This window comes from Vanacampus margaritifer, chromosome 3 (assembly GCF_051991255.1).
Source record: "Vanacampus margaritifer isolate UIUO_Vmar chromosome 3, RoL_Vmar_1.0, whole genome shotgun sequence".
Taxonomy (NCBI): Eukaryota; Metazoa; Chordata; class Actinopteri; order Syngnathiformes; family Syngnathidae; genus Vanacampus; species Vanacampus margaritifer.
The window spans coordinates 6,544,125-6,556,811 of NC_135434.1; the positions used below are offsets into that span (position 1 = coordinate 6,544,125).

At 40.0% G+C, this 12,687-nt stretch overlaps 1 protein-coding gene across 3 annotated transcripts in view; it reads left to right on the plus strand.

Annotated features, from left to right (window-relative positions):
- The window catches only part of arb2a (ARB2 cotranscriptional regulator A), a 170,658-nt gene that overhangs the window by 98,628 nt on the left and 59,343 nt on the right, over positions 1-12,687 (plus strand). For all 3 annotated transcript variants that reach the window (XM_077561614.1, XM_077561615.1, XM_077561616.1), the window contains exon 9: positions 12,186-12,302. In XM_077561614.1, coding sequence (XP_077417740.1) covers positions 12,186-12,302 — 117 coding nt within the window. The remainder of the gene's footprint in view (positions 1-12,185; positions 12,303-12,687) is intronic.

Genomic DNA, 12,687 nt, shown 5'->3' on the forward strand with positions numbered 1-12,687 from the left:
CACAGTTGAGGTTTGGGGAAACGAGTGCAGAAATTAAAGTCATTAATCACCCTGCAAAAAATTGCAACAGGGATGTGATTTTTCCGCTAATCCGCTTTTTTTATTCCCCCCCCCAAAAAAAAAAATCCGATTATTTTTTTTTTTTTAGTAGTTCATTGTGTATGCACATGACTCCGACAGATAACATCTTCTGCTATAACAAAGACATTTGTGGTATGCTCTAATATGAGTTACTTTTCATTTGGTCATGATACAATTATTTGTTCATGAAATTTGAACTCTTCAACATTATTTATGTGTTAACTTAGTAATCACATTAGTTAGATATGATGATATTCTCAGTGATAGTTTTTAAAAGCAAAGGCAGTCCAATGTTTTTGAATGTGACTGATTTTGAGTTGACTAAAACTGCCATTTTATATGGGATAGTTCAATATACATTGAAAATTTATGCTGTTGTTTTGTCTATTTCTTTGTCATGTGAGTGCATTGAAAGTACTTAAAAACACGGAAAACCCATGAGCTCCGGGGGGCTCCGCCCCCCTTGTCCCCCCACCAGGGCACTGCCCTGGACCTAGCTGGGTGCCAGCGGCCCCCAGACCCCCGGCTAAATTTTCAGATAATTTCACTTTGGTCAAATCACATCCCTGTTGCAAGAAGAACCGTTCATTAAGTGGAAAATCTGGAGCATACTTATTCATTATTTCCAAATTCAAATGATGTATAAGTACATGTATGTTTGTGAATATGTGAAAGAACAAATGAGTATGGGGGGGGGGGGGGTAAATTTATGTTATGTACAGTATGTGTGATAAAAGGTGTGGTATACTTATGTCTTAATGCCCAACTCATTGACAAAGTGTTGTTTGCTTAATCCTGTTGAAAAAAAACTAATATAAAATCATAATCCATGAAATGTAGTCTTGATTATATACAGATTATTTAGTCACCTGCTTTTTTAATCGTGCGATCTCTTCTTGTGTGTGTCCTTTTATCATCTCATCTCTCAGTCTAAGGTCGCGTTCTTCCACTAACTTTTTCAGATTTTTGTGCACGACGGCAACATCTGCGTGTGCTTTTGTTGGTCCGTAGTCAACCGTCTCCTCCTTGCCAGAGTTTCAGAGAGGCCTCAGTTCTCCTCTGTGTCGCATCACCCAAAGTTACAGCGCAGAGGTCTCAGCTTCCTCCTCGACAGGCCCCTTATTAGGCCCACTCAATTTCTCCCGCTTTCCCTGCCTCCCTCTCATCAGCGTCGCTCCCCTCGCCCGATCCACGCTGGTCTCCAGCAGAGAGTCACCCATCCGAAACCATGTTAAAACAGGGTCATCCCCTGCGTGCACTTAGAGGCTGTCCCTTTAACCTGCTCGGAAATACTTACGGCTATTATTATAGCTTATAAATCATTAAGAAACTTTAATTATACGGAATTTTCATGCTGGAAATGTGCAAGCTGACACATGGGAAGGGGAATTTAATGGGCCAGCAAGTCCCAGCACCGTGAGGGAAAATATTGAGGTTAGGTTTCTATTTTACAGCATTGCCGTAGGGTTGGGAGACAAGGAAGAGGAGAAGGAGGAAGGGTGAGGGAGGGAGGCAGAGAGGAAGGAGAGGATGAGGCCGATCCGATCGTTTGCAGTGCACAAAAGCGAACGTCCCTTTTTAAGCTGTTAATGTGGCCTGTTGATTGGGGAATGATGAGACGCTGCCCGCTGTACATCACACACTGATTTTCTTAAGTCAGATGTATTCCAATTAACGCAGGACGCTAATTAACCGCAGCATTGCCAATCTACTTTTTTGAGGAAGGCTGCCTAATTAGAAATGGCCAATTGGTGAATTTCTGTAATTATTGTCGCTTAACAATATATCATTTTATTGAACTTTGTCTCATCTGTTAACTGTGTCAATATCAACTCAATGTGAACACAATGTGACTTCCTTAATGCAGCACTGTAGCCTTCTATTGAGGTTTATCAGCTGTTTGAATTAATTTTGTTGTGGTAACTATTACTGTCATACTTTTTATCTAATGCATGCATGTATACCGTACTCAAAACAGCAAGTGTGGTTGTCAATCATCAGCAGAGTTGCCCATGGACACTTGTACAGTTGAATGAAATGAAATGAATGAGTTTTCCTGATCCCAGTCAAGTGATATGAAATCAGTGTCAATAGCTTCATTTTCAGTTGATCGTATTGAGCGTAAAATGTTGGATTTTTGAAATTTTCATTATTTTTAAAGGTCACAGAGTGACAAAGTAATCCTGAGGCAACAATATATTGCCAAATGGAACGGTAATTGCTTAGTTTTATGTCATACAATGTATTGTTTTGCACCCGTATGGTGAGTGAAATAGAAAACCATGTGCTTCGATTCCACAAAAAATGTTCTTTGATTATTCAACTTGCAATTTATTAAACCTGGTTGTAGAGCACTTATTTGTTCATATATGAGACTTTACATTCATCATATTACATGCAGGGATGTGATTTTTCCGCTAATTCGCGGAATTCCGCTTTTTTTTATCTACCCCCCCAAAAAAATATATATATATATATATTTTTTTAGTAGTTCATTGTGTATGCACATGACTCCGACAGATAACATCTTCTGCTATAACAAAGACATTTGTGGTATGCTCTAATATGAGTTACTTTTCATTTGGTCATGATACAATTATTTGTTCATGAAATTTGAACTCTTCAACATTATTTATGTGTTAACTTAGTAATCACATTAGTTAGATATGATGATATTCTCAGTGATAGTTTTTAAAAGCAAAGGCAGTCCAATGTTTTTGAATGTGACTGATTTTGAGTTGACTAAAACTGCCATTTTATATGGGATAGTTCAATATACATTGAAATTTTATGCTGTTGTTTTGTCTATTTCTTTGTCATGTGAGTGCATTGAAAGTACTTAAAAACACGGAAAACCCATGAGCTCCGGGGGGCTTCGCCCCCGTGTCCCCCCACCAGGGCACTGCCCTGGACCTAGCTGGGTGCCAGCGGCCCCCAGACCCCCGTCCCCAATTTTCAGATAATTTCACTTTGGTCAAATCACATCCCTGTACATGGTGAATTAGATTGTGACCCCAGGGAACATGTTTGTGTTTTTTTTTTCATACTAGAATAAAGTGTAATTGCACATCCACTACAGTAGGTGGCAGCGGAGCTCTTACTGCTCTCAGAGCTCCTTTGCAGACGTGTACTAATATACTAATTATACTACACGGCAAAGAGTTGTTTGGGCATGAAGACTATGTTAGGAGGCAACAAAGAACAATTGTTAGTGGATAGCATAAATGTGAATCTGGCCTCTCAGGATATGCTTAATGTCTGCATTTTGGAAGTATTTAAATTTGGAAGGAAACAACATGCATTTTTTTGTAACAAAGCTGAGATTTTTGTTCATTCCAAAACCAAACAAGTTGGTCAATATTATGTACTACCCTGAAATGGGTTTATTGTTTAGTTAGTTGTTTTTTTTTTGTAGACTTATTACAGATAGAAATGTATAGACATAAAATAATGTATCTTTTTTTTACATATATTCTTTCATTCAAATATATATATAAAAAAAAAAAAGTAAGACAATTGAGGCACTTTTGATGGGTACTTTTTTTCTTCATGCTCAAAATCAAAAGACCCGGACTCAGGTGAAAAAAATAAATGTGTCTGTCATTCGGAAAATAATAATTCTCTCTTCAGTGACAGTGTCAATATGATAAATTACAAAATAATATGTTTGTGATTGTGGTAGTATTTTGTTTTGAAAATGCATTACATCTATCTAAGAGTTTCTAATATTATAGTTCACTTGTTATAGTAACTTAAATAGGGGCAAAATATTTAAACATTATTATCCATACCAGATTCAAATATTCAAATAATCAATTATTATCAATGTAAATGGCTCATCAACTCTTGCACTGGATCCCATTAGATTATATTGTGGCCAGTGAGTCCACAAATATAGAGGTAAAGCTTCTCCAGTATGTTGAAAGTAACTGCTGATTATGTAGATGGATCACTTAGCAACAACCGTGTGGAAGTAATACAGGGAGGGGGAGTGGAAAAAAAAAAAGCTGAAAAAAACATTGCACATACCGTCGTACACATTATGCATGACCCAATGCTCTAGCGCATAAAAACTCTCACTCAAATTAATCATCAAGAAACTAAATCCATTTTCTTGAGTGTACAGCAATTGCTCTCCACCGGGCTGTTATTGTTTATGAGCACTCATTACCCACAACCCCATTTTGCCACCCCCACCCCACCCCACACTTTTTTTTCCTTCTCCCTTCCTCTCTTGCCCTTTCTATCCACCTCCCCTCCTCCCTTCCCGTCTTGCTCTTGTTTCCTTGCGGGCACAAGCAAGGCGCAGCGCCCACAGCCGGTAGGTTTCCTGGCACACTGCTTCTCATCCTCTGCCTTTTGTTTCCACCAGTGGACAAGCCATTCTTCACTTGTGCTGTGTCAGTAAATATTTATTGCTCTTCCTTTTCCTCTCCACTCCCACTCGTGTGTTTGCGTGTTTACACGCACGTTGAGCATACGCGGTCGTGAGCCGCCACCTCCCACTACCCCCCACCCCGACTTTGACAATGTCACTCACCTAATTCCCCAGCTCACCCTATCAGTCTCCCGACCACTCCAGCTTCACTTCCTCACACTCTCCCTCATCGTCCCTCGGCCGTGCATGTGCGATAAGCGGTGAAAGGAAAGAGAGGAGGAAGTTGTTGCCGTTACCCCCTGCACTTTCTCTCCCTTTTAGAGTCTCTGCCAGAGTTCACGCCAGAGGTGGGGGCAACTCTGAGAGTAAATGCATGTGACCTTAGCGCGCACAGCCCCTCGACACACACACACAAACACGCTGGGTCCGTCTCCCAAGGGTCCCCGTGGCATCGTGCTGCAAAGGGCTTCCTTCCTGCGGTTAAGACAAAGGAAACCAGGGACTGACAGGGGACCTGGGTTTGCCGCTTCAAAGCCACAGGAAGCGCTGGTGTTGTCTCTTCCTGTGGAGGGTGTCGGAGCGCGGGGGGGGGGACAGACGCCTGTGTTTTCACAGCCAGGGATGAGTGTGTTTATGTGTGTAAGTGGATGACACGGGGTACGGAGTCGAGCTTGAGTACACCGCACCCACAACGCCGTCCACCTCGCTGTGACCTCACGTCTAAAGTCGTATATGCATTTGAACACAAATGTAGTCAAGTGCCTCATCAACTTTGGCCCGCGTCCACGAAAATGTAGTTGTAATTCACGGAGGCAGACAAAAAGAACATTTTTAGAGAGATCCTAGTCTGCCTCATGAGTACTCAAAGTGACCTTGAGCAATTAAATATTAAAAAAACCCATATAATTGGTTGTAGGTGGTGTCTGGTTGGTGCTGGATTTCACTTTGTTTCATCTGTCTTTCCTTTGATCCTTCCTCTGGTCTCCTGACAACTTCACGACTCTGAAGTATCTGGTTAAGGTGAAGGGTATCCAAAATTCAAATTCAAATCCAGATATTGATGCAGAGATTGTTTGTACTCTTTTGTAAACAATATTGCACATTTTTTACCCAATGCTAGCTTAGGCTGGAACTACAGTGCATGTAAAAAAGTCATATTTTTGTAATGTAAAAAAAGAGATCATTATTTTATCATTAATCTACTAGAATAAAGTGTAATTGCACATCCACTACAGTAGGTGGCAGTGGCGCTTTCATTGACAGAGAGTGCAGAAGGTAGAATTAGCTGCTCTGCAAAGACGTCATAAAAGCGGGATGTATGTGTGGAAAATTTGTAAACACACGCACATACATATGACATATATAATATTCATATCGAAGTCTGTGAGTAAACAGTAGCGGTGGGCGAAAATGCAGTAAATTCAACATGGATACGCAAAGAGAGGCAATAGTGAATGACTTATGTGTGGTGATCAAGGTTATTTTAGTTAACGAAAACTAACGAAAAACTAACAAAAAAACAAAAATTCAAAAAACGATTTTCTTAACAAAATAGAATAAAAACGCAAAACTCAAAACGAAATAAAACCTAACTAAAATGAAAATTCCAAAACTATCATAACCCTGGTGATAGACCTTCGGCGCCAAAAAGTGATGTTGCTCATGAAGAATGTCACAGCAAATGAACTGAAGATGCCCAATAACCAAACTGTACAATATATGAATGTGTTCACTATAAGGTAATTGCCCAAATGATGCTGGTCTTGGCAGAGTGCTGTATTTTTCTTACACTGTAGCTCAAATGAAAGTTTGTAAATAAAACGGCGGCATGGGTTTCATTCATGTTGTGACCCTGAGGAGCATAAGCAGTATAGAAAATGGATGGACAGATGGATGTGGTCACACTCATGTAGCTGAACTTAGTCCGATTTCCTGCTCAATTCCCATGAGGACACATTGCAACGCAACCATGTCCAGGAGTCTATTATCCTCTATTGATTTATGGTGACAAAATCCTTAGCATCAGTCAGGGGTTTATGTTTGTTTTTCCAGCCTGTGCCACTTATCTTTGCAGAGTTTGTGCCGTTTCATTGTGTTCAACTATGCGTGTGTATGTGAGTGTGTGTGTGTGTGTTTATCCTCCTGTTCCAGTGTTGGTGTGTCAAGATTTATGGGGGTGTTAGCGCATGTGTTGTCTAAGCTTCCGGTGTGCAGCCGCATACATGTTTGTTTGTTTTGTGTCTGTTTGCTCTCGCCGCTCGCCTCATACTCTCTGGCAGCGACAGGACAGTTAATCAATCAAATATTTAAGCAGTGCTCCAGTGCTCAGTGGGTAGTCCGACATTATCTGTGGCACTTGGCAGTCCACAGTCCAAGCATGTTATGAGTTGAGTCTAGCGTATGGTTATGGGGCTCTTCCCTTGCCATCGTTACTCTCACGCTACCCTTTTCTTCCCTCCTGTCACTTGTTTACCGCTTGTTATTTTTCTGCTTTCTATTTGCACTTGCGCTGTTTATAATTGTGGCTTTTCACGTTGGCTTTCTGACAGTAAGCAAGGCCCCATAAAGAGCTCCCATCTTAATGTCTTTGCCTGCTTGCCTCTCTTTTCTACCCGTCTGCATTCTTTCTAGGGATGAGTCTGCCTGTCTCCCCAAGGGGATCTCCATCGTGAATTACCATTCTTTTTTTTTTTTTCCCCGGCCTAATTATCTAGTGGCTTTCACTGCCTTTGACACATAATTATCAAAGGCCTAAATAATTGTCTTTTATTGTTGTCGGTATTTGGATGTAGCATCAGCAGAGCAGTCGCATCGCAGGGAAATAGGGAAAAAAGTCAAACGTATTTTTGTGGGGAAAGATTAGCTTTGCATGCGCGGCTAAACGATGTCTTGTTATCCTCATGTTAATCAACACTTTGACCAGATGAATCATTATTTTAATGACTCCATGACTCACTTACCTCTCGCATAAATAGCCTTTGCCTACCCATTGCAGTGCACATTATATATTAGTGGTGACAATATGATTGTATGCAAACGTGAAATATAACAATTAACTGGCTTTTTAGCCGGAAGCAATTGAAACGCTACATAATTGTTCTTTGTTGAAAGGTCATGTGTGAGGTCAGATATCAGGGCCAGACAAATGTGTGTGTGCAAGAATCAGGGCTGTAGATTCAAGTCCGGACTCAACATGTTTTGTTGACTCGGACTACTTGTCGTTTGACTAAGACTCCATTTAACTATTTTTGATTGACTCAACTAAGTCCAACTATGTTTTCATTCCTGAAAATGAATGTCCTCCTTCAAACTTGAAATAAAGTTTTTCATATGATCAAAATACACCGGCATTGGCATTGGCCACCCGGTAACCGTGACTACTGGGCAGCAAGACATTTGATTGGTTAACCAGACCGCAAATGCCAAAGCACGCTTTTTCTTTTAGTTATGTCAGCCAACAGGGTATAACAGGGTTATAAAATGTGTTTTTTACCAATCATCGAGTACTGCCGTTAGCCAAAACATCTTCCAAAAAAAACACAAAAAAAAACATGAAGCAACCTGCAGATTTTCTAAAAAGACAATTTCAAACTACAACGCCAGCATCTTTAAGAGGCAAGCTTTATGTCTTCACATTTTTAGCTCTCTGAAATTTCTTCGATTTTGTGGTTTGCGAAAATAGTATTTTTTCTGTCACACGGTTTACTCTTGATATCATCTGGACTTGGACTCTAGCCTTGTGGACTCAGACCTATGGGACTCTGACTTGACTTAAACCCGATAAAGGTGGACTTGACTGGCGTGAATGTGTGTCGGAGTTAGCCATTCCACAGAATCCTTGAAAAGCTAGATTTAGCAGAATTTTGCCAACCAGGGGGTCAGAGATCTGTGATGTTTTGGTTTCTATAGCAACCGGGCCCTCTTCAGAGCTTTTTTTTTTTTTTTTTTTTTACGGAGGAGCAGCGGAGGGAAAAGGATTTCGTAGTTCATCCAGAGTTTGAGTGGATGCGGGGCGGGGCTGAAGTTGATTCATGGCCATCAATGGTGACTCAGCTGTGTTTTCGTGGCTGAGAAGATTGTGAACGTGTGATGTGCAGTTGAATTTAAATTCATGTCACAATGAGGATCGTGACTCTACAGAAATGTTAACTCATATTTTTGTGCCACACTAAAATGGTGTTAGGAATAACCAAGAATAAAGTTCTAAGTAGTTAACCAAACGTGGGTTAGATCCAATGGATTGGGACTTGTAATCTTCCATTTCAAGTTCACATGTCAAGGACAATGAATGCCCACCACGATAAACAAAAAGACAATTGAGCTTGTGAGCATTCATTATTAAATATTTCCAGATCACGTCATTCTTTTCTCGTTGTTTTCATTCCTGCCTTTCCCTTATCTGTTTTGACTCATCTACAGTCAGACTCATCACCCCAACCCGCCATGACCAACCCCCACCTGAACTCTACTCTGCATATCCAGCTGCTTTCACATTACAAAGAAACCCCTCAACATCTGCATGTTGGTTTTAGCTCAACAAGTATATCCACGTGTTTTTTTTTTTCCCCTTTGCCTGTCCAATACAAGACACAACAGCTGGTCTGTTTGCTTGTCAAAGCATGTGTTTGCATAGCGGATCAGCATGTCTAACATTGTGGGTAACTTGCAGACAACGTAGGTAGTTTACAGACTGAGCTCCCACTTGCAAGAATGTGGCGTCATTGTTACCTTTGCCAAAGAGATAACACCTCGTGTGATTTATTTATTTTTTGTCAGTAGGATTATATAAAATGCCTTAACTGGGTCCCACGGAACTTTACTGAGAGATGATGATCCAGGATTTTTTTTTTTTTTTTTTTTTTTTAGGTGTCATGAATATTAACAACAAATGCGCTTCCTTTTATTTTTGTAGAAGACTGAAAACATTTGGGTCTCACGAAAGGTGAATCTAAGAAATTTCAGTTTCTACATTTGCATCTGATATTTAACTAGCACCTTTGTTTGATCCACGTTTCATGTGAGCAAGTATTGGAACATGCGACAATAATAATAGTACCATATCTTGCGAAGAATTTTACGGAAATAAGATATTCAGATTATTTTTTTCAATGTCCTCTTCCCAAGTATTTCTTAACAAACACAATAAATTAATCTGCATTACAATAAAGAATATCAGGTTTATTATGCATAAATGTCTTAGTCTAATTAGGTTAGGTTTACGCTAAAATGTATTAATTTAAAGTTAAAGTGTGGTTTTCTCAAGAGATTCTAGTGTACGGTATATATGTCATCGATGGTAAACTGTAAGATGCTGATCCAAATTATGGTTGTTTGGCCTTCATTTGAGTGTGAGCTCCCTCCGTGCGGAAGATGCTTGTTTTTGCTTTCCACACTTACTAACCACAGTTGTCAGTGCGGCTTGAAGAGCCAACTCTGCATCGTCAAGATTACCATAATTTAGAGCCGCATTGCTTTGAGGGCCTATTTGTCAACCTATTACCCCGAATGTTACAACAGCCAACCATATGTGTGCAATGAGAGCTGTCAGAGGGGGCTGATTGATAACGCCTGTGCTGCAAGATGGCGTTTTTTAAGAAGCCTTGTTTGGGGAGAGTTCCACATGTATTTTCCTTCCTAATTTGAGCAAACTGATGACATCGCTTAAGTGTCTTTGAATAGGAATTGATCTTTGAATAGGGAATCATGGTGAAACGTGAGAACACATTTCGGTTAGAGAGGAGAAGAAACAATGTGGTCTATTGTTGTATTTCAAAGCAATTACATTTTGCAAAAGAAGAATGTGTTTTTGAATGCCTTGTTGTGACTAAGAACTGAATATGAGGCAGCCTGTCCTCACATGATTAATTACTTCATCATAAGTGTAGTTTCTAATGATTTAGTTATCTTGTTGCCTACAATAAACCTGGATAGACATCACGAGTAAAAGTATTCCGTGGCTTGTCCACTGTCTCTTGTTTCTGGCCTCTGCTTATGGCCCCCTTCGACACAGGGACCGGTCTGTCTGGCTTGGGCCAGAAACCAGGACCTTGTCTGACACTTCACGTTTTAAATGGCTGACTATGCTACTCCCACAGGCCTTGTTCTGCCAGTGGAAAACTCTTCAACCCTGCATGGATGGGAAGAACGTACAGATGATTTTGTGTGTGCATGACTGTAAGAGTTTGTGTAATGGAACTGATATGAGTATAGATATAATCCATGTATTTTTACTTTCTTTTACATTCATGATGTGGTGAATAATGTCCAGTAGCTACTAGCTACTGTATCTATTACACTATGTGTAATTAAAGGCATGTATTTAAATACAGAATTTATTGTCGTTTGGATTAACAGTCTATGTCCAGTTATTTGAAGTTTGGCCCAACATTTGCCTTAACTCGAAAATGGACAACAGCTGCCGGAATGTAAGTGATACACTCGGATGTCACCTTTCTTCTTCTTTATAATTTATTTGAATTTGAGGTGTCACAATCAGGTTGAAAACCTTGAAAGAAAAGAATACTGCTACTGATGCATGAAACAGACTAAGATTAGCATTGCATTTATACAATAGTACAGTTATTTATCAAACAAAATAACCACTTGGCAGAAGCTAAACTAAGATTGCTAAGCTCACATTGACTCCAGGTCGTCACATTTGCAGGCCATGTGGTATTTAGCATTGACAAGTAGCATTTATTGCTAGCTTTAGCACAGTAAAGCTAATCCCTAAGCAGATAGCTAACAGCTAGAGTCAAATTAAATTTTAAAAATCATGAGTTAAGCATACTAGCATTAACATGATGGTTAAGCTAATAGGTATGTTACATTCAGCAAGCACTTGCAAAGCACTTGTTGCACATTCACATCACAAAAATTCACATTAGTATATTAGCATTAGCATTATTGTATATTGTTTAAATTGTCTATTACATTTTTCACATTAGGATAATTCTAAGCCAAACGCTACTTCAGTAGTCTTCCATGATACAATTCAAAATATCCTCTACATGATTTTAAAATGGAGGCTTATTTTATAATGTGGCATGTAAACATTTCCCAGCCAGAAATCACCAAATATAACACTATACTACTCTGCTGCACATTTCCCGTCACAGCCATACTAAATGTACAGAGCAAGAGATTGTTAACCTATTGTTGTAAGCCCTGTTCTCCTTTCTTCCCTATTTTATCTTAATGTGAAGCACATTGAAAAGGCTCACTCCCAAGGTCTGGCTCCAGTACTCCTTGGGGTGGGTCCTGCGGTGTGGGAAGTCTATTGTAGTACGGTAACAAGTCCTTTGTGTGACATTTTCCTTGGCGTTGACATTCAGAGGGGAATAGGAAGATGGTCCTGCAGACGCCACTTTCTGTGACATGTGAAGGGAAAAGGTATTAAGAATGGGGAGCCGAGGTATTTGAACGTGCGCGAGGAAGGACATTTGCACAGTACGTGACAAGGACACGCTATAGTGAAATAGCTCTTTCATATTTCAGTATAGTATTATGCTATACATCTGGTTGAATTTGTATCCACTGTTCTGAAAAGAAGAAGCATTGTATTTGGAGGCTTGGAATATGTTGCTAAAATCAAACCGGACATATCCGTCATATTAAAGTCGCGATATTATTATTGATTGCATCGATGCGTCATTTGGCAAGCAAGGGAACACATGACCAGTCATCATCATATACTGTACTCTTTTTTTTTTTTCTCTCATTGTAGATGAATCACAGGGAAGCCGAGGTAAGGAACAAAGTGTGTGCTGTGGCTCTGACGGATTCAGCTCACAGCATGTGGCTGCAGGAGACCAGTAAAAGCACACAGGATTGGATGCAGCAGGTAAAATATACACGCATACAAACACATTAAGAACACATTTGCATCAGATACAGTAATGATCATTTCGAGTCTTTCAGTTTGTGTTCATCATCATCACCTTTCTAACCGAAAACCCGTACCACGTTACAAGTCATGAATAACCGTTCTTACAATAGCTTCATTTTAGCAGCTGCCTCTTCTAGTGAGACCTGTGCACCACTTGCAGCACCTGACCTCCCTCTATATGCACATACAGATGAGGAATAGCTTAGACCAGAGCTGCTCAATGGCAACACCTACACACACACACACATACCTTTATATATAAGCACCCCACTTTTACATCCCTTGCCTTTTGGTTTGGTGCAAAGTGTGTGTTTTGTTTTGTGTAGTTCAAGGTTGCACT